Consider the following 23,475-nt stretch of genomic DNA (forward strand, 5'->3'; position numbering starts at 1 on the left):
CACACACGACAAGTATGTGTAAAATTCCTTGTCGTGTGTCGAAGATCAGGAAGGGAAAGAATCCCCCCTAGAATAATTTGTTCCCTTCATTTTCATTTTCGCTATATTCCCCGCTTAGTCTAGTATCTAGTCGAATTGAATTCTCGACTAGAAAACTTTTGATACACTATATGACATTGAAATATCCGATCTATCATATGATAGATCGTGACATCATTCCAAACAATTGGAAAAAGTCAAATAGTCTTTTTCACAATCCTATATATATATATATATATATATATATATATATATATATATATATATATATATATGGAAGTGAGTTCATATGAGAATGTTACATGAGAAATGAGAATGGATTTTACACGCTATAACTCTAATAAAAAAAGTGATGTAACTCTAATGAAAAAGTGATGTAACTCCAAAAAAACAAAAATTAGAAAAAAAATTTCTGAAAAAAATTTTTTTTTTTTTGGCTTGAATTTTTTTCAGGGGAATAACTCTAACGAACAAGTGTTGTAACTCTAATCCAATAGTGTGGTTGAGATTCATTCTCATTTCTCATGTACGGAGCATTCTCATGTGATCCTGCCCCTATCTATATATATATATATATATATATATATATATATATATATATATATTATAACTAATAATCTAGTATAAGTAATTCCAAACTTCTCGTAGATGTATAAGAAAAGTCAAAACCAACAAAAAAACAACCTTTTCATAATTTATTTATTGATCATCCAAAATTGTCAAAGAATTGTCAACAAGAATTTTATTCTCGGTACAAGCTTGATGTTGATAAATACACGAATCTAGAAATTCATTTCAGACAATTGAACCTTCTCGAACTGTTTCCGTTTAAGAACCAAAAAGATTTGTGCCAAAATAACAGATGCGAAGAAGAACAAAAGATCTTGTACGCGCAGTGGGTCTTGAAGTACTATTTCCGCGTCTCCCTGACCAAATCCACCCACATTAGGATTACTCGTTAATGGTTGATCAAGTTTGATGGATTCACCCTCTGAAACAAGAAGCTCTGGTCCTGGAGGGATAATATCAACCACTTCACGTCCATCCGAGGCATCCGCTATGTTTATTTCGTATTCGCCCTTTTCTTTTCGTACAATTTTATTTACTATACCTCCTACTGTGGTATTATAAACTGTATTATTACTCTTGCTTCCGTCAGGATAAATCTGACCCCTTCCTCTGTTACCCCCTACATAGATCGGATATTTTAAGAAGTGAACATCGTTTTTAGTGGCAGGGTCCGACGAAAGAATAGGAAAGGTAATTTCACTATATCTTTTCCCAGGACCTATAACAAGAATATATTATTTATTGAGGCGGTAGCTCTGAAAAGAAAGATTGCCAATCTTTTCTTTCATCTCTGGAGAAATACAATCGGGTGGGGATAATTCAAACTCCTCAAGTAAAATAAGAACAACCCACATTCAAACCCCCTTTTTTGTCGTTAGCAAGAACTTGTTTTAATTGCGTATCATAAAGAATTCGAACAACTGCTTCAAATACAATATCTGGAAGCACCGTTTGTGGAACCTCAATATCCACATGCTTATTAGCTAAATGGCAATTGGCACATACAATACATCCCGTCGCTTCTCGTGGATTTTCATAACCTTGTTGTGCGAAAAAGGGATATGCATTCGTAATAGATGACCGAGTTATTATATATATCACGAGCGATAGTCTACGCTTTCTTGCTCCGGCTTTGGTTTATGAGCACCATGGTTTGCATGCCTAACGGTAAGGGTTTTGATACACGAGTAGTTGATGCAAGTTTACTAGCTCTTGTACATAAGAATGTTTCAGTAGACCTTGGCTCAATTGATGTACATGGAGGACTCTTCATGGGGATGACTACTAAGGTGGTAGCATGCTTGCTAACCAACTTAGGTAATATAGAGTAGGCGTGTGATATGAGCATGCATATGCGAGTTCTAGTTCTGTTAGGACTCATATCTTTATTACTTTCCTAGTTTTGTTTGTATTAGGAATCATGACTTTGCCTACGTTCTTAAAACGATGGATTTAACATGGTTCAAGAAGTCTAGAGAGTCTAGGACTTAGATATTTGTCCTAAACCTATTAGGAGTAGTATATTTGTTTCCTACTCGGATTAGCATGTTTAAACTAGTATAAATAGAATTTATGTAGTTCGAATTTTAATATAGTGACTTAATAAGATTTCGTGAGTTTTATAAACTTGAGTGTGTTTACACAATTCTCTTGATTGTTGGTGGCTTTGCCTTTATACATTCAAAACCCTTAAATCTATTTATTGTGGTTGCTTTGCCTTTATCATTGAATAAACTAAGAACTATCTTGTTCTTTGGTTCTTTAAGTTATTCAAACATTGTTACTTAGATTTCATAACTTTCGCACTTGTTATTTAGTCTTTTAGTAGATTAAATACATCAGTTTTATCTTTCATTATGTGCTTGACAAACAATATCTGTAATAGACAGATCTTGGTACACACAAAATGCATAGCCTTTTGAATTTCCAGTTTCTGTCTTTGACAAGATCGAAACCCGAAAGTGCTCCAAAGTACTCCAACAACTCTCTGCACTTGAGCCTCGGTAAAGTAATAAGGAGGCCTGCCGACAAAGATCCTGTCAGGACCCTACAGACCACCTGCTGAACCTGGTGTCAAGCCAACAACACCTAGGTTCAGGTTCGGATTAGGCTGACTTGGACCCAGTGCTGCAGCAAGGGATGCATTGTAGTCACTTGGTCTCCTCCCCTTAACCGGAGTCCCCTGCAAAAGCAAGACCACAGAAATGTTATCAATATTAACATCACTATTTTTATTCCACACACCAGAAATGTTATCAATAATTTAACTCAAATGTGATACCATCTAGCGCCATAGCATTACTAGCTTCCTATACAGATCTCATCTCCACAAAAGCGATGGTTAATATATACATCGACAACAGCACCGCCTGAACATGCACAAGGTATAACACAATCATTTATGATTTATCTTTATACAACACTAACAACCTGTATAAAGTAATTTCATAAAGCTTCGTGCTCCTACCCGGGCCTGCAGTATTACCTCCAATTGCGGCAAAATGGCTGAAAAAGGTAGCGACAGACTGGTAGAACATGTTAAGCCAAAAATTATCAACAGAAAAAAGGTAAAATAATACCAAGGGATACAACGGGTGAACAATATGACGATTAATTAGAAATACTACAGAAACACGCATTAGGGGCCAGTTAAAGATCTAGATGAACAAAACCCATCCTGGGCAATCGTTCTTCCTTGTACATTAAAGCTATAGAAGTTAGCTCACACCCAATGTCAACACAGTGGGGCAAGTAGCCCAACATGACCTTCTTAAAACAAACATAAGACACAAACAAGAAACAAACACCCAAAGACAAGAACAAATGAAAAACTTTCAGTTCCAGAGTTATTTGACTGAATAAATATAACGAGAAAAATAAATATAAACTACCATCCATCTGCAAACACTCCATCAGGCTCAGTAAGGCAAATAAGAAGTGGATGAATAAGCTTACCCAATGAAAGCATGTAACTTGATATGAACTTTCCACACTAAAGCAGATAACAAAGCAGTAGTTAGAAACACAAATCTATGTTCAGAGTAAAGGATAATAGTCAGACCTCCAATGGTAGGAGCCGCAACAATCATTGTAGTTGGTGGGGCCATGTCAAATCCGGTTATCCTTTTACTGCTAGCACACAAGAATAGTCAATCGAAAGAGACATGATACCGTCAGAGGTAACGATATACGTAACTATCAGTAACAACTAACAAGTAACAACTTCATAAAGGATCCCCATGCTAACAAACATAGGTGAAGCCAAAATTAAAGCTGCAGACCTTTCTCTGAAGCAGCTCTAATATGTTTGCAGTGGGATCCTGGCTGGAGCAAGTGGGTCCCTAGCCTGCCCACCAATATCACTTGGAAAATTAGCTTGTAATGATAGCATATAACTCACCTAGAGAAACCTAGAGAGCTAGGTACAGTACTGTGCAAGCAAAAAAGGAACTTTTTTAGTTCTCCACTGTGTATTTACTATTAATTACCGAAATAAATAGCAAGCAATCAAGCAACATTCCGCAGATAGCCCACCATCAGAGACACACAACAATAAGACACCCAAACCAAGGGAAAGCAAGGGAAGTGAAGGAAGTTGGACGGATTCATTTTCTTTACCTTCTTTAACAACCAAACAAGTTGCCATCGATACAAGTTATCTCTCCCTCCCCCTGCTTTGTTTCCCCTACACTCTCCTTCCCTCCCCTACCTTTCCCTCCATTATTGTTATCTAAAGAAAGCAATGAAGGCCCTTTCAAAAAAACAAACAGAAAGCCTTGACAAAGTCAGAACAGCGCAACAACGTAAAGTGAAGGCACACTCAAAACAACTCACCCTAACAAGAAAAAAATGAGCGGAAAACAGTAGTTAAGAGGCATTTGGCATTACAAAACAGAAATTCATTACGTGTAGCATTCCTATCATTGATGTACTTCCTCACGACCTGTTTGGCTTCTTCTTCCATGCGATCATATAGTTCACGTTCTTCATGCAAAAGTTCTACATGACATATTGATTTTGATGGCAAGCCAATCAAAAGTTGCTCTTTTGTTCTTCTCAATGAGACAGTTTCCATTAGGACCTATAATATGTTAAAACACATAAAGAAAGAATAAAAAGCACTATATCATTTCCTACTCATTGAATGGTAAACTATACTTCCAAGTTCCCTAAATACTATGGTATGGAGAAACGGCGATGGAGCAAAGGATCATAAACAAATGACACAAACGAGTGGCAGAACCATTTCAAGGGCATGGATATGGATTTTCTGGACAAAAACAAATGAGGATCAAATTCGAGCTGGTGTACAAAAGCTTCAAAAAAAAATAGTCTTTTACATATGAGGCATAAGCGTCCTGCACAAAGGATTCCAGCTCAATATAGCAGAAACTCAAAAAGGAGGAGACTGACAACAATTATAAAAAGAAGCATCTGCAAATGAACGGTTCACACCATTTTGGAGGAAGTAGAACTTCATAGGAAGTGCAAATTCCCATGATTTTGCCAACCAAACACCTTCATATACTTCTACTTCATAGGAATTTGCACTTCCCATGATTTGTTTTGTCAACCAAACAAGGCCTAAATAAGTATAATTTTAGCTTAAATTAGAGTTTAAACTTGGAACTTAAGTTGGAAACTGAAAAAACTGTTACTTCACACCTGGATATTTAACAATGTTCAAGCAAAGTTCCTGTTGGCTACATTGATTTGAATACGCAAAGATCTAAATATAGCGGTTTCAACTATATTAAGAACGAGCACAGAATATGCTAATGAAAGGAACGGGGATAAGCATACCACCAGATCTTGACCCTCTTTCTTCGCTTTAACAATAGGAGACCACAACTTGTCTGGATTTCTATACCAAAAAACTAAAAGCGAGAATTACCAAACCTACAACCAGATATATATATATATATATATATATGTATATATATATATATATATATATGTATATATATATATATATATATGTATATATATATATATATATATATATGTATATATATATATATGTCGTATTAAAAACAGTGAATAGTCTACTTTTATCAGTTTATGATGCTCAATCCCAATAAATGCAGCAATTGGAGGGTAAGTTAAAGACTAAACCGTGAATTCAACAATAATTTGATACATCCGTAATATCAAAGACTAATATACATAGACCACCACGTACTAGTTTGAGGCAAAGCAGAGTAGATGAAGAAAATGCAAGCATCCCCTGATGTTCATCCGAAATCCATAATGAAGTATATAAATCTCACAAAACTTTTGACAAATATATTCAAGTCCTCAATTACAACCACACATAAAACAGAAAAATAAAAGCCACAATGTTAGCTCAGATCAGATAAAACAAAAAGAGGATAATAAAGATATCAAATCAGACGGACTGAGAAGGTTGATCGGAGGAAGAATCAACGGTCGGGTTGAGAGGAGCGCGGATGTTGTCGTGATCATCAGGATCATAATCAGGGTTAAGACTACGATCAATTGCTTCGCGGCCTTTTTCGAGGCAAGGTTTGCACGCCATCTCGATTGTTATCCAAGCAACTCCTAAACCCGCTACCGCTATTATTGCCGCCGTCACTGCCCCCATTTTCTCTCTCCTATTTTTTCTCTCAGATTTGTCAATGTTACTTGAGAAAGGATGAGGTTGGCAGCTTTGCCGGCTTTTTTTTGTTTGGGGGGTAAACCGTAAATGTGACGAGGGGTTTTTGGATCTATCTGAGTATTTTGAAAAGTGTCAGCGAATGAGTTTATTTTATGGGTCCATTGGTTATTTATGGGTAGTAGTGTCAAAACAGGTTCTTAAACAGGTTCTGGGTATACCCACGGCGAACCAGGTCAGACCCGGACAGGTCAGGATTCTGATTGTCAGTGCCCCGGGTCATGACTGGTCAGGTTTTGTTCAACTGGGTCGAACACATTTGAATCATTGGATTCCCGGGTGCCGGACAGGTCTGAACGTTCCATTTACAAGCTGATTCATTCTCGTGTATAATCGCCCTTTGACATTTTTTTTGTCGGGTTTGCGAAGGTCGTATTTAGGTTCCATGTACGGTTGAGTTAAGTGAAATGACTCGGGTTAAATTAGTAATGACCTTAGTTCGATCATTGTGAAACATCGGGTCCATTCGCTATTGAACGCCAATTCAACTTCGGGTAACTCCTGGTCGGGTCATCTTTACACTACTAGAAAATCCTTACCTTCGGGACGCTTATTGCTCGACGCCTCGGCATAAGTGTGGAGCGGGTTTAATTTATCCCGCAGTATCTCGACGCTTAAAAGCGTCGAGAAGGTTGCCTACGCGTTAAAGCGTCCTCATTACACGTGAAATTGGAATATTAGCTCACTGCATACTCCCGCTCGAAATTTTAGAGCAAATAAATTAAAAAAAAAAAACCCCCCCCCCCCCCCCACACCCCCCCCCACTTCGTACTATCACTCAATTGCATAAGCGAAATTTCAGAGCAACCTGGGTGATTCCCTATCTAATCAATTCTTCGCAAATCGCTCATCAATTTCTCGCCATAATCTTCGTCTTTGATCATCAGGTATGCCTTCGTTCTTCTCTTCCTATTTTTTTCGTTCCAATTGTTCGAACTTCTATTGAAGTTTTCATCTACTACCTGCTATCAACAGTCTTGAAGTAATTGGAAAGTTGCGAGAATTTTGTAAATGTCAATCTGGTTTTTCGAATTACAATTGAATTTTTTGTCTTCAACCTCCCATCAATTTAGACTTCATAATTCATAAATTCTAAAGGTTTTTCTTGCCTCTTTTTTTTCTTCAATCTCAAAGATATGATTTTTGATGGAATTATTGTAAATTGAATAATTAAAAGGCCTCTCATTATACAATCACCATTGTATATATAGCAATGCTAGTCTAGGCACCGCAGGATTGCTTTATGATGTTCTGAATTGTCGCTGGTGCATTGTACTTGTTGTGTTAAAGCCTTCGCTTGATCCTTGATTTGTTGTAGATTAGTCGAGACTGTAATTAATTATAACACACTTCACCATGTCGATCCTTCCAACTCGACAATGGATTATACAAATGTCGACTAACTGAAATTTTTATGCTTTATTGTTTCTTGATATTTTCATAATTCAGCGCAATAAGTTGATTTCCTTTACATGCCTGAATACCTGATGTACATGCAGTATCTATAATGAATTGGAAATGTTGATTTTTCGATAAATATGGAGAAAACTATTTATGGTTAAAGTTTCGTTGTGGTTAAGTTGGAAAGACAGTGGATTTAATTTGTCAACTGTTTATACTTGTGGTTTTGGCAGAGTCTGTGTAGGGATATAGTTTAACTTCGACAAAATATAGTCTACTTGTAAAGCCTGAATATCTTTTCTACAGTGAATGTGATCTTGTTTGGTGAAATCCTATTGTAAGGCTGGCCTTTTGTGTTATCTTCCTTGAAATTTTAAAAATATTTCACTGCTTGGGAGCTTGTATGGTTGATGCAAATTTTTTACTTGTACTTTCATGTGCTTATTGAAAGTTCTCTGCACCATGCTTTGATAATGTAAATGATGGAAATTCGATTTCGTCAACCCTAACTTCTTTAATTATGGCAGGTGGTGAGGCGGGTGGAGTTCAGTATAGCAAGTTCACGGCGAGTTCGGCGGCAAGGTGAGTCATGAATCAAACTCTAATCTTTACCTATATTTGATTGATTTATGAGTTACTATTTTCCCTGTATGATGTTTCTTTATTGAAGTGAATTTCTTACAATTTCTTGGATTTCTGGTTACTTAAGTATTCATTCCTAGCAAATAATGTTATTTAGGATCGCAAATAGTTACTACATGACAGTGGTAAGTCAAAATCTGATTATGCTTATGGGTGAGATGAATGTCAGGTGATGGATTATGTTGAATTATAATTATAGCCCACAAGCCAACAGACATGGAGTCCATCTAACAGACATAATTTACATCGAGTTTCTAGTTTCTACCATATGCCATGTATTAGTTACAATCATATAGAGCAAGAGTATTTTGTTTAGGTCATGTTTTATGTGAACTATTTGAAGATATATGTTCATATTTTTTTTTCTTCTTAAGACGGTTCTTATTTGTTATCGTATTTTTTTTTTTTTTTTTAGACATGGATTCTAGTTGGATAGATTTACCAAAAGCCATCCCGCTTATTATAATGGTTGCATGAATTCTTAGAGCTTGCTAAAGAGACTCTTGTTGAAGGAAAACTCGATGCCCATGAATAATTGCAAGTTAAACAAATGGTTTAAGTTGGAAAAAGTAGGAGGCCATATTTTATTGTACGTTTTTATAAGAACTACAAAAATTGGATTTTTCATTGTAGTCATCAAGTGGGTAACAACTTAGGGCTCCATAAAAGGGAGTTGATCGAGATGATATTGATGGATTACTAAAAGCAGCTTTTAGGATTGGTAGTCCACAACCCACTAACGAACCCTCGTTATTTAGTGAGTTAGATTCCGATGACGAAGATCTAAATGAGATGCATGAGAAGGTAAATTTTCAATACGAAGTAGATGATGAATGTGCATCAACCAACACCAACGTAGAAGAGGCAAAGTATAAAGACTAAATGAAGCTTCTAACGAGAGTCTATATGAGGGGTGTTACTACTTTTTCAAAGCTATCGTTTCTATTACACTTATTTCACCTTTAAGTGTATGAACCACTGGTCTGTTGAATCATTTAATATGTTGCTTGAACTTCTATTAGACACATTTCTCATATTATGGAGTTCCCGTCGTCTTATTATGAAAGCATGAAGATAATAAAAGATCTAGGATTAGGTTATGAGAAAATCCATGCATGTCCAAATGATTGTATGTTATATTGGGGGGAATACGCAGACAAAAGTGAGTGTCATATCTGCCAACACATCAAGGTGGCAAAATTTGAAAGGCAAGGAGAGTATGTAGAATGAGAAAAGTAATGAAACGTGTAAGAAGGGGTGCCAGCTAAAGAATGCGGTAGTTTTCCTCTCATCCCTAGACTAAAAAGGCTTTACATGTCATCTATACCGCAAGAGATATGATATGACATTTTGATCGGAAGGACGAAAAAATTATTAGTCACCCGTCAGATGGAGAGGCTTGGAAAAGATTTGATAAAGATGATTGAAGAGTTCTCTAAAGATCCTCGTAGTGTTAGACTTGGTCTAGCAAGTGATGGTTTTAATCCATATCGTCTCATGAACACTAATTACAGTACATGGCCAGTTGTTCTGATTCCATATAATTTGCCTCCTTTGGCTTTGTATGAAGTCATCTTCATTTATATTGTCCTTGATTATTCCTGGAAAATATGGCCCTGGTATTGATATTGATGTGTACTTGCAACCTTTATCCATGAGTTAAAATTGTTGTGGGAAGGTGTAGATGCCTTTTGATGCTTATAGCGGAAAAAAGTTTAAACTACGAGCAGCATTACACTCCACTATAAATGACTTTCCGGCATATGCTATGTTGTCGGGTTGGAGTACAAAAGGTTATAAAGCTTGCCCTTCTTGCGCCAATTTTACCGAATCATATAAGTTTGGTGGTAAAATCGTCTACCCCGGATCTCGTAAATGGTTGCCGATTGATCATCCTTTTCGTTTTCAAGCTAATTTATTTGATGGGAAAAAGGAATATGGTCTTGCTCCTGTTCCTGCTAGTGGGATAGAAATTTTGAAGCAACTAGAAGAAGTTAATTATGTTTACGGGAAATCAAAAATAATTTCTAAAAAAAAAGGAGACAAGAAGTTGGGACATCTAATAATGAAATTGAGGATGATGAAGGTGAAAATGAAGATGAAAAGGTTCTTTGGAAAAAGAAAAGATATTTTTTGACTTGGAATATTGGGAACATAATCTTCTGAGACATAATTTAGATGTTATGCACATTGAAAAGAATGTGTGTGACAATTTATTAGGAACTCTTTTAGCACAGAAAAGAGTAAGAGATGATAAGAAAGCTAGGGAGGCTCTTAAAGAACGAAACATAAAATCTCATCTTTGGCTTCAATCTCATCCTAATCGTGTTAAAGAGTATATGCCTCCAGCTGCCTACAATATGTGTAAAGAAGATAAAGAACGGTTTTTTGAAAGTCTTGAAAAAGCTTAGTTCCTGATGGTTATGGATCAAATTTTGAAAAGAATTGTGAATATGAAGGAGCGCAGACTTATTAATATGAAAAGTCATGACAATCATATCCTCATGCAAGACTCCTCCCGGTTGCTTTAAGAGCGTCAAATGCACAAAAGTTATTGACTTACTTGAGGATTGTCGTACTTTTTCAAGAAGATATGTTCAACTGCCATTGATAAAGGAGAGTTAGATACCATTCAGTCAAATCTTGTGTTGACCCTTTGTAAGATGGAGAAAGAGTTTCTACCAACATTTTTCACAATTATGGTTCATCTACTAATTCATTTAGTGGATGAGGTTAAACTTGGCGGACCTGTTCATTACAGATGGATGTATCCTATTGAAAGGTTAATATATCAAATTTCAATTACTTTTCTAAATTTTCTTCATCATTTTGTATAAGAAACCACCATCAACTTCTTTTCTAATTTTTCCAATCACAACTTCATTATTTCGAAGGTACTTGGCCTTTTTGAAATCTCATGTTAGCAATAAAGCACAGCCGGAAGGGTCCATAGCTAAGGGTTCCTTTTATGGGAGACAATTACGTTTTGCTCGAGATATTTAGAAAGTGTTGGACCATGTTCACTAGACCAAAAAGGAATGATGATGGTGCTCACACATCAATAACTATATATACAACTCATATGGTCGTGTCGTTGGAAAGAGAGAAAATGTCCGTCTTGATGACAAAAGTTTAAAGCAAGCACATCGCTATGTTTTACTTCATTCGGATGAGATGAAACCAGTATTTGAGTAAGTATCATTATGGATTGATTAGTGAATATATCTATACTCAAAACGTTAACAAATACTTATTTTTCTCTTAAGTGATTTCTTACAACTAAAGCGACAAGAGCATGAGTCGCAGCCAATGAATATTCTCGAAAATCAGTGGAGGCTTAAGAATTCTCCGATTGGTTGCAGAACCAGGTTATATGCTTCAAAATTTGAAGTTGCCTTAATTGTTTATATATCAACTAAGTTTAATTAACCATCTATTTGGAATCATAGGTCCATAACCTAGATGATAGCACTCAAGAAGGAAAATTGAGAAAAGCATTAGCCGTGGTTTAAGCAACCGCGGTAAAAGGATAAAAGCTTCGTTATTAATGGTTATAAGTTTGATACTGTGGATCGTGAACGGTTTCGGAAGACACAAAATTCTGGATGATGGTTGAAGCCGATGGCCAAGTGTATTATGGAAAACTCAAAGACATATTTGAACTTGATTTATTTTGGTTCTTTCAAAGTTGTAATGTTTCGTTGTGATTGGGTTGATATACGTAGGGGTTGTAAACATATCCAAGTGGCAGAGTAACTGTCAACTTCTCGAAGTTGATGCACACTGGTCGAAATTTGCCAGATGATCCATTTGTTTTCTCTTCTCAAGCAAAACAAGTTTTTTATGTCGAGGATGAGATACAAAAAGGATGGCTTCATGTAATTAAGACTAAGCCTAGGGACTGTTTGATATACCCGACGATGATGAATTCAGAATAGTAGGGTTTTGGGTCTTTAATAACTTGTTCATTTATATATTTTATTCTTTTATGTTGGATTCGTGTCCTTAACTGTTTTAATGAAATTTCAGTCATTAATAATATTGTAATTGCATTTCCCATTTCCTGTTCGTATAACTCTTTCTTGGACTCTATATCCATCATGCATTTAAAGTATATGATTAATAATTAATATGTCATCTTTCATGTCATTCTAATAAGTAAGAGCTTATTTGATAAGATGATGGCTGTAGTGAATGTGCTCACGTTTTGTGTGATATTTTGTGATTTTTGCAGAGTCCTTGTGAGCACGCCTTCTGTCTTGATTGCGCTAGGAGTGATTCCATCTGTTGTCTGTAAGTGCTCATATCATTGCTTTAAGGCCTGAAATTTTTCTGCTTTATTGTTCATTTTTCTGCTGTAATTTGTCAATATTATCTGCTTTATTGTTGATTTTTCTGCTGTAATTTGTCAATATTATAAGTTTGACATATCTATGTATTTATGGAGGAGTATGGAGGAGTCATCAGTAAAATGGCTTCCCTTGGCCCTTGCACATCATCTGCTTGAGTTTATGATGAAGAAGCAAGCATCTGAGTTAAGTAGTTGATGTTTATTCTGACAAGTTTGTAAATCATGCATACTAGAGGGGTTACATGATTGCAGACAGATAATTTGTAAATCATTTCAGGTTGCACCCTTGTTGGCTAATGGTTGTGTAATCCCAAAAATGTGAATTAAATGAAGGTGCTACAGGTCTTTGTCTTCTTTATTGTGTGTTTTGATATTGTGGCTTGATGTCTTGGTATCGATGCATATAGAAAAAGGGATGACAATAGAAATTAGATTCTAGTATGAAATATCATAGACTGATTTGCTATTTCAAATACACCTGCAGGGTGCAGCAAAGAATAGTTTATGTGACATTTAGTTTAGATTTAGTTTGGGTAGTTCCATTAAAGTGTAGACTGTAGTTCATACTTCCTTTATAATATTCCGTACTTGCTTTCCTTTTTAAGCTACCAGTATGTAACTTATTAGGAGATTAGAGATGATTAGAAGAGATGACTGTACTTGGGCTGGGAGAAAATAGATCACCTTACGAGTTTGGAGTTTATCTAACAGTCTATTTGTCAATATTATCTGAGTATATATGTTCTTATAAGCTCAAAGGCCTTAACTTTAATCTGATTTATTTATGTTGCTGAGTATATATGTTCTTATAAGCTCAAAGGCCTTAACTTTAATCTGATTAATATCTTATGAAGATGGTGAAAAATCAGGAATGTAGTGGGTCCTTTTTCACTATGTTGTCAGATTTTATTCTCTTTAACTGTAACAGCCCGGATTTCCCCGACCAGCTTACAGAGGATTAAGCACAGCGAAAGAGACTCTGGTCGAGATAACCCGAACTATTACCATCACACTCACCGAACTACATCGGAGAGTGTGGAACTCAATTCCCAACTCTATTCAAATAAATTAACTATTATAACTATGCTCTGATTCTCAGACTCTATTCCCATGAATTTCTACAGAAAATTCGGCAGAGTTTCCTTTGAAAATAGAACAACGCTAAAGCGAGAAATAATATGAACCTTGTTATTTCCCAAGGAACACTACAAGAGGGGGGGTGAATTGTAGGTGTAGAAATAAACGTAACTTTTTGCGGAAATTAAAACTTAAACGAATAAACAAGCTAAAGGAACACAAGGGATTTTTACGAGGAAAAACTTCTTGGGCCCAACAAGAAGAAACAACCTCGACCACTAGGGATTTTAAACTCAACACTTTCACTAATTAGGCCAAACAACTCTGTTACAACCTAATTCTAACTCGAGCCCTACCTTGAGTTCCTAAACTCAAGTTCCTGAACCACTGTTCCCTTAACAGCAGTTCCTCTCAACTTCACTCGAAGTTTTCTCACACATACAAGCTTCACTCAAAGCCTTTCTCTTACAGAACTTCACTCAAAGTTCCCTTACCCCAAAAACCAAAATACAATTGATCGAAATAAGCTTAGTGGAATTAGAGTAAGAAGGCAAAGAACAAATGGCTATTATGAGAGAATGAAGGCACTGACACTTAATAAGTTAAACTCACTTAATTACTTAGTCAGACACAATTTGGAACTTATCTAGACTTCTATATTTATAGTGTAATCATGAAGAACGTGGGATTAATGTTAGAGTACACGTTTTAATCCATTTACCCATGATGTTCCTTCCCCTAAGGAACACGTTTTACATCATGTCCCATGATCCCATGAACTATAAATGAACGTGGATAAAATGCAGCCATTACTCCTAAATAATAGGAGTTCCTTCTACATAATCCGAAAATCAGTTTTTATAAACTCTTTTTATCTTTAAATCTGAATTTCTAATCTTTAAGAAAATAATATCTTTGAAAAAAATCTTTCTAACAACCGGATATTTATTTTCTTATTTTCCGAAAAATAATATCTTTTCCAAAACAGATTTTCTTTTTAAAACTGATTTTATCATTTGAAATTAGAAATAACTAATTTCCTATAATCTAGGCATGACTTACTCCATTATCTTTAACCGTTACACTAAGTACACGCCTAAGTCTAGTTCCTTAATTAGTTCAGTTCCTTTAACATATTTATAAGTGCCACTGAGTTTGTTCCTTACAGAGAACAAACGCTTCATTCTCAAATATTCTGCCACAGTTCCTTACCATTCTTTCTTTGTTCCTTTACATTGGAACTAGAAAATAAAACGCCTAGCTTCTATTATTCTTGATCCAATGCTTGCTCCAGTATCAACATAGAAACTTCTTTACTTAGCCTTTGAAATCCTCTCTTGACTTCTTCATTGACTTTGTATTCTCCAGTTCCTTGCATTGATACCTTAGACACCATACACTTAAATAATTCATTAGTTCACTACTTAGTTTGTTCCTTTGTTTCTTTGTCATTATCAAAACTAGGGTTCAACAATTTCCCCCTTTTTGATGATGACAACAAAGGTACAAACTAAGGAAAATAACAAATAATATAAGTGAAAAAATAAAAACATAAAGAAGAAAATGAAAAATAAAACACAATTATGTAAGTAACTGAAGTTTGATTTTTCATTTACCTTAACCTATTTTTGATTTTTCATTTACCTTATCCAAGTTTTAATTTTTTTTAATTTTTCATTTTTTAAGTTTATGTACAGTTTGTTCCTTAAATCCTTTTCCCCCTTTGTCATCCTCAAAAAGAATAGACTCTGCATGAATTGATGAATTGATTTAACACCTTAAGACCAATAGCAAGCACCATTAGTGGTTAAGTTAGAAAATCAAAGAGTAAACTTGCTCAAACATCAATCACATAATACTAGCCATTCCAAGGAAGAAATTATGCAAAGCATTTAGAAACATAGACAATATAGCAAAAGTCATTGATTATATAGCACTTGTTCCATAACAAAACAAAGAAAGAAAAGAAAAAGAAGAAACAAAAGTTGTGTTCCTTGATGAAAGAAACAGGAACAACAAAACAACAATAAAAAACTAAGAAAGGGAAGGGAAATGGTGTTCCTCTACAACTTCTTCTTCAACCACATCCTCCAATTTTTCCATCACCACCCCATGATTAGTTCAACCTGTTCCTTCAGCTCCTCCAAAGTTCGAGCCATAGTGTCCATCTTCTTTTGCTGCGCAACCACGGTATCACTCAATTTCTTCATAAGACTTATCATAGTATCAGTTTTGGCATCCAAAGTCCAATGAAGATGATTGTAAAATTTTATCATATGTTGTGCAGGAAGGCAGACTTCATTAACCCAGTTAGTGTCATCCGGATTTTCCTGTTCCTTACCCTTGGAACTAGAGGCAGATGGGGGATGTTGTGAAGGAACTGGGGATTTGAGTGGAAGGCTCATCTGTTCCAGGAATGGAAACAGAAGGTGAAGGGTGATAAATGGGAGGAAGAAATGGTGGTGTGGGTGGAAGAGTTGTGGAGGTGGAAGCAAAAGGATTTGGTCCTTTTATTTCATCCTTCAACTGCTCAAAACTTGAAGGAACAGAGAAGGACGAAGGTGAAATGGAGGGTATTTTTGTGAAGGAACAGAGAGTTTGGGAGATGGTGGAGGTATGGTTCCTTGAGAGTAGAGGGTACCTGTTCCTCATTATCCGAAAGGACTAAAGGAGAGTCCTCATTGGAAGGAACAGGAACAGGAGCAATTTTTCGACGAGTGCTCTTTCTCACTCTCAAAGGAACAGAGGGTTTAGGCTTAGTGGCAATGTGTTTGCGCCTCTTAGGTTTGGTTCCTCGGCTTAGGAACAGGTTATCCAAGATTACATCATCATCTTCTTCTAAGTCCAGTTTGGCATTTTCTTTTTCCTGAGGAACTGGAAGCCATTTTCCTTGAATGAGAACACCTTCTTGGACAACAATCCAAGTCCATTTAGGGTCTTCTCATTCAAATGTTCCCTTGTTTGACCCTATGGTGGTCCAACCAGTAAGTCTTACTTCAAAATGATGAAGTAAGAAGTTATCAACCCGTACCAATAACACAATGATTTTCAATACATGGGTTAAGTGTTGAATGAAGAGGGAAGGGAAATTATTTGTATGTGTGGTCCAAGCAAAACATGTAACACATATCCAAGAGACCCACTTCATTCCTCTTTTCAGTTCGAGGAATGAGTGCTCTCCAAACCAAGTTAAACAGTACTTTGTGAATGGGAGAGAGTAGATTATGGTTAAGTTTGTTTTGGCCAGCTGTTCCTCCAAAATATTCTAAGATTTTGTCTTGAGGAAAATTGGAAAGGAAACAGTTCCTTTCCTTTTAAAATACAAATCAGTTCCTTTGCAAGGAACTTCCCATACTTTGCTTAAAGTTGCTTGATTAAACCTTATTTTCTTCCTCTAACTTCAGTTGTGCAAGTTCCATTAGTATTAACAAAATTTGCACAAAACTCGTCCATAGCTAGAGGAACAAGAGCATTATTAAAGGCGAATTCAAACAAGAATTCCATGCCTTGTTCCTTTAGAATGGAGGTTAATTCTAGAAATTCAATTTTATTTGCCCATTCTAAATCGACGCAAAAGCCCAAGACATACCTAGATTCACTTCGTTCGACCCTTTTCTTGGAAGACGAAGAAACAGTTCCTTTGGAAGGAACAGGTGCAGTTTCTTCTTCTTCCCCCTGAGATTGTTCCGGGGTTTCTTCTTCATCATCTTCCCCAATCAATTTTCTTCTTCTCATGCTCCTTCTAGGAGATTCTAATTGCTGTTCCTCTATGGGGTTTTCTTGAATTATGTCGGTTTCAAGGGTTTTAGTTGGAGATGAAGAAATTTCCATTTTTGAAGTGTCGGTTGTTTTTGGTGTTGGAAAAGGTGAGTTTCTTGAAGTTTTTGCCATGATTTATGAAGGTTTGGAGGTTTTTATGGAGTATCAAAGGGTGTGATGAGGTTTCGGATTTGGTGAAGATGAAGCGTTTGAGAGGAACACGGTTTCTTAGATGAATTGAAGAAGGAAGTTTTGCATGTAATAGTAATTATGACACGCGGGAAAGAAATAAAGCAAAAGAAATAAAAATAAAAATAAAATAAAAGAAGAAAACGAAAAGATAAAAAGAACCAAGATTTAATTAAACTGGTTCCCCTTATTTTTGGGATTTTATCGGATTTTTCGGATTTTTATGAATTTTAATTTTTGAAAGAAAATAAATGCTAAGGAACTTGTGCTATAGGAACAACTAATGCTACAATCAATATCCTTCATACTATGCATGTTTCTTGACCTTAGGAACAGTAAGGGGAGTATTATGTGACATTTGTGAGTTGTTTTATTTCTTTGACTTCATGGTTATGTTTTGCAACATTCCAATTTGCAATGGTCTTAGGCAATTAAACACAATTATTTTTAGCACACAAAGTCACTCAAATTGATTCAAACATGGGGGAATTGACATAGGAACAATCACTTAATTTTTATTAAGCCTAACTCAAGCCTTAATTTTCATATCTATCTCTTTGCAAAGGCTTAGTTAGGATATCAGCAATCTGATAATCAGTTTGACAAAACTCAAGTTTGATCAAACCTTTTTCGACATTTTCTCTTAAAAAGTGATGTCTAATATGTATATGCTTTACTCTAGAATGATGCACTGGATCTTTAGATATACTTATAGCACTTGTATTGTCACAATAAATAGGAACACATTCAAAGTTTATTCCATAGTCACTAAGTTGTTGTTTTATCCAAAGCATTTGAGAGCAACATGCAGCAGCAGCTACATATTCTGCTTCAGCAGTGGATAAAGCAACTGTGTTTTGTTTCTTGGTACTCCAAGAAACTAAACTATGACCAAGGAATTGTGCCATACCTGAGGTGCTTTTCCTATTACAAGATCTCCAGCATAATCTGCATCTGCATATCCTTTTAGTTCGAATGTATCACTTCTTGGATAGTAGAGTCCAAGATCATCTGTTCCTTTAAGGTATCTAAGAATTCTCTTCACAGCAGTGAGGTGAGACTCCTTTGGATTTGCTTGAAATCTAGCACACAAACCAACACTGAAAGCTATGTCTGGACGACTAGCAGTTAGATACAAAAGTGAACCAATCATTCCTCTATATTTTGTTTGATCAACACTTGTTCCTATGGAGTCTTCATCTAATCTAGTTGAAGTTCCCATAGGAGTGTGATTTATTTTGAATTTTCGAGGCCATATTTCTTTAATAGTTCCTTTATGTATTTTTGTTGGTGAACAATTATACCTTTTTCAGTTTGTTTGATTTGTAGTCCAAGAAAGAAATTTAACTCACCCATCATACTCATTTCAAATTCATTGCTCATGAGATTTGAGAATTCTTTGCACAATGTTTCATTAGTAGCTCCGAATATGATGTCATCAACATATATTTGAACAAGCAAAATATCAGTTCCTTTAGATTTTAGGAACAAGGTTTTATCAACCTTTCCTCTTTTAAAGTTATTTTCTAAAAGGAACTTAGATAATCTCTCATACCATGATCTAGGTGCTTGTTTTAACCCATAAAGAGCTTTATCAAGCTTGTAGACATGATTTGGGAGATTGTATTTTCGAAACCAGGGGGTTGTTCAACATATACATCTTCGTTTAGATAGCCATTTAAAAATGCACACTTAACATCCATTTGATATAATTTGAATCCCATGTAAGCAGCAAATGCAATTAAGATTCTAATGGCTTCTAATCTAGCTACAGGAGCAAAGGTTTCTTCATAATCAATTCCTTCTTGTTGGTTATAACCTTTTACTACAAGTCTAGCTTTGTTTCTTACAATGGTTCCATATTCATCTAGTTTGTTTCTAAACACCCATTTTAAGCCAATTACTTTTTGTTGTTTAGATGAAGGAACTAGATGCCATACCTTGTTTCTTTCAAACTCATTTAATTCAGCTTGCATTGCAATAATCCAATCAGAGTCAGTTAAGGCTTCTTCATGATTTCTTGGTTCCATCATTGATAGGAACGCATGAAATGCACAAAAGTTCCTTAACTGAGATCTAGTTTGCGTACCTTTGGATATGTCGCTGATTATGAGTTCCACAGGATGTGACTTTTGTAATCTCCAAGGTTTTGGTTGAAACTCTCTTATAGGAACATGTTGTTCCTCATGAGTTCCTTGAGTGGATGAGGAACTCTGCTCAGTTGTTCCTCTGTTAGCCTCGGTGGACTCAGTTCCTTCATTTAGAGGAACAGGAATCTTCTCCTCCTTGAGGAACAGGAATATCATTGATCTCATTATTTTCGAATTCCTCGTTCCTTTCCTCTTTCACTTCTTCTTCTTCTTGTGAATCTGTGTTCCTTGACTAGGTTGCGCTAACCCTATCTCATAGTCATCAACCTGTATGCTTGGATTATGTTTGTCAGATTCATCAAAGATTACATGAATGCTTTCTTCAACACACATAGTTCTCTTGTTATATACTCTATAAGCTTTACTATGTGAGGAGTATCCTAAAAATGTTGCTTCATCACTCCTTGCATCAAATTTTCCAAGATTATCTTTTCCATTATTATGCACATAACATTTGCATCCAAATGTTCTAAAATAGGTGATGTTTGGTTTCTTTCCAAAGTAAAGTTCATAAGGAGTTTTATTAATGATAGGTCTCATCATGGCACGATTAATTATGTGACAAGCAGTATTAACAGCTTCAGCCCAAAAGTTCCTTGGAAGTTCACTAGCAATTAACATGGTTCTAGACATTTCCTCCAAAGTTCTATTTTTCCTTTCTACAACACCATTTTGTTGTGGTGTTCTAGGGGCAGAAAAATTATGATCTAGGCCATTATCTCTGCTTAGGTCATCAAATTTATAATTTTCGAATTCCTTGCCATGATCTGATCTAATGTGCATTATTTTATGTCCACTTAGGTTTTGAACTCTTTTAGCAAAGACAAGGAACTCATCATAAGTTTCATCTTTACTAGAGAGAAAAATAACCCAAGTGTACCTAGAGTAGTCATCTACAATCACAAGTACATACCTCTTTCCACTTCTGCTTTGAATTCTCATGGGTCCACATAAGTCCATATGAATTAACTCTAATGGTTTAGTGGTACTTACAATCGTTTTAGATTTGAAAGAGGATCTTACTTGTTTACCTCGTGCACATGCATCACAAACTTGATCAATATGAAATTTTATAGATGGTAATCCTAAAACAAGGTCTTTTGATCTAAGTTTCTCAAGAATGAAAAGCTAGCATGTCCTAGACGCTTGTGCCATAGAAGTGAATCATCTTCAATAACACTAAGACAAGTTAAATTGATTTGAGGAACAAGGTCTAGATCCACAATGTATGTGTTCCCTTTCCTTGTTCCTTCCAAATAACCTTCTTAGTTTTAATGTTGATGATTAAGCATTTTTCTTATCAAATTTTACAGTATTTCCTTTGTCACAGAATTGAGAAATGCTTAATAGATTATGTTTTAGACCTTCAACTAAAAATACATTTTCAATGGAGTGTAATGGTGACTTACCGACCTTACCCATAGCAACAATGTTACCTTTCTTATTATCACCAAATGTTACACTGCCACCTTCATAGGTTGTGAGTGAGAGAAACTTCGTTTTGTCTCCTGTCATGTGCTTGGAACAACCACTATCGAGATACCAAGTGTTGTTCCCCCTCACTCCAACCTGCAAAAATCAACTAGTTGTTAGTTGAAGGAACCCCATCTTTCGTGGGTTCCTGTTCTTGACTAGGATTTGTTTTGACAACCCATTTTTTCTTACTTATTGTCACATTTTTCCCAATCATCTCAGATTTTAGTTGACATTGATTTATGTAATGACCTACCTTGCCACAATACATACAGAACTTATCACTAGGTAGATCAACATATTTCTTTGTCTTGTTCCTTTTCTTGTAGTTTTCAAAACCAAGACCTTCCTTCCTTTTGGTCTGTGGTTTCTCAATCCACTTAGGAACTTTCATGATTTTGCCTCTGTTCCTTGCGACAACCAGTTCCTTTTTAAGATTACAGATCTGTTCCTTTAAAATATTTTCTCTTTATTTATTTTTTCAATCTCAGATCTGTATCCTTTCAAAGGGGTTGATCTTATATCAAAGGAACTCAGAACAGGGACAAATTCCTTCAAGTGTGAAATCTCTAAATTAATTAGATAATTTTCATTTTTCAAACTCTCATAACATTCTTTGATTTTTAAGTTTTTATCAAACAAATCAAAAATCTAGTTTCGACATCAGTTCTCATTTTCTTAAGCCATTCTATGTGTTCCTTGCAAACCTTTAAGGCTTGTTCCGTTTGTTCACGTTTTTCACGTTCATCTCTACATTCAAGAATTGCATCATAAAGAAGATCATATATTTCAGTCCTAGTTTTACCATCTAGTTCTGACTCAAGTCCATGTTGACTTACCTCAATTTTTCTTCATCTTCTTTTTCGTCGATGTTTGCCATGAGGCAAAGGTTTGCTGTTTCTTCAGTTGGTTGTTCCTCTTCTTCTTCCGTCTCTGAATCTCCCCAAGCAGCTATCATAGCTTTGCGCACATTTGCCTTAGAGAAAGGTGCTTTTGATTCTTTGTTCCTTTCAGCAAAGCGTTCCTTGTTCCTTTCTTTGGTTTTGTCGTTTTCCCAAAGAGGACATTCTTTGATGAAGTGATCTGTACTTCCACATTTATGACAAGCAGCTTTGTTAGAAAATTTCTTAGTTTTACCTTTGAAGTTTCCATTCTTCATGTTCCTGTACATCTTTCGAAATTTTCGAACCATGAGGGCTGCTTCTTCTTCTTCAGAGTCCGAATCATCTTCATCATCTGCTTTGAGAGCAATTGATTTTGATTTGGAGCTTTCACCATATTCAGTATCAAGGTGAAGCTCATGAGTCATAAGTGACCCTGCCAGCTGTTCTAAGTTGAACTTAGTGAAGTCTTTTGTTTCTTGAAGACGTGACTTTAGCCATCCATCTGTCCTTAGGAAGACTCCTAAGAACCTTTCGAACCTGTTCCTCAGATGAAATAAACTTTCCAAGAGAAGCCAACTCATTTATAATGTTAGTAAAACGAGTAAACATGTCTCGGATGCTTTCTTTGGATTTCATGCAGAACAGTTCATATTGATTCATAAGTAAATCAATTTTCGATCTTTTAACTTCATTAGTTCCTTCGTGGGTTACTTCTAGTAAATCCCATATTTGCTTTGCGGATTTGCATCCCATGATCCTATTATGTTCTTGGGTCCAAGTCCACAATGCAATTTAATAGCCATGGCATTTACTTCCATTTTTTCAAAATCAGATTTTCATAATCAGAGAGGGGTTTAAGAGTTACCTCATTTTTGTCATTTGTAGTTGTGACTTCGAAATCACCAACTTCAATGACTCTCCATACCTGATAGTTTTCAGCCTTGATGAATATCTCCATGCGGTTCTTCCAATAGTTGTAGTACTTCCCATTGAACATAGGAGGCCTTTGAGTGGAATAACCTTCTTCAAGTTTCTCGGTGGTATTCATTGTTCCTTGGATCTTTTCCTCAATAGGGTTTCCTATCTTACGTGAGTTCTAGCTCTGATACCAATTGTTATTTCCCTAGGAACACTACAAGAGGGGGGGTGAATTGTAGGTGTAGAAATAAACGTAACTTTTTGCGGAAATTAAAACTTAAACGAATAAACAAGCTAAAGGAACACAAGGGATTTTTACGAGGAAAAACTTCTTGGGCCCAACAA

General features: G+C 35.8%; 1 protein-coding gene and 1 long non-coding RNA gene across 5 annotated transcripts; both read right to left on the reverse strand.

The window, feature by feature from the left end:
- Positions 1-2,393: 2,393 nt before the first annotated feature.
- LOC104885009 (uncharacterized) lies at positions 2,394-5,541 on the reverse strand. Of its 4 annotated transcripts, none has more exons than XR_788821.4 (3): positions 4,516-5,541; positions 2,891-3,955; positions 2,394-2,791 (listed from the first exon to the last, which is right to left on the reverse strand). It is a non-coding gene; the product is annotated as an uncharacterized LOC104885009 (long non-coding RNA). The 4 variants fall into 4 exon arrangements; XR_788819.4 differs by having other exon boundaries at positions 2,891-3,738; positions 3,891-5,539; XR_788820.4 differs by having other exon boundaries at positions 2,891-4,690; positions 5,413-5,537.
- Positions 5,542-5,842: 301 nt separating this feature from the next.
- On the reverse strand, positions 5,843-6,341 carry LOC104885010 (hypothetical protein). Its single transcript, XM_010669724.4, has one exon. It carries the CDS (start codon positions 6,212-6,214, stop codon positions 5,999-6,001), a length of 216 nt encoding a protein of 71 aa, XP_010668026.1. The 5' UTR covers positions 6,215-6,341; the 3' UTR covers positions 5,843-5,998.
- Positions 6,342-23,475: the final 17,134 nt, after the last annotated feature.

This window comes from Beta vulgaris, chromosome 8, assembly GCF_026745355.1.
Source record: "Beta vulgaris subsp. vulgaris cultivar EL10 chromosome 8, EL10.2, whole genome shotgun sequence".
NCBI classification, from domain to species: domain Eukaryota; kingdom Viridiplantae; phylum Streptophyta; class Magnoliopsida; order Caryophyllales; family Amaranthaceae; genus Beta; species Beta vulgaris.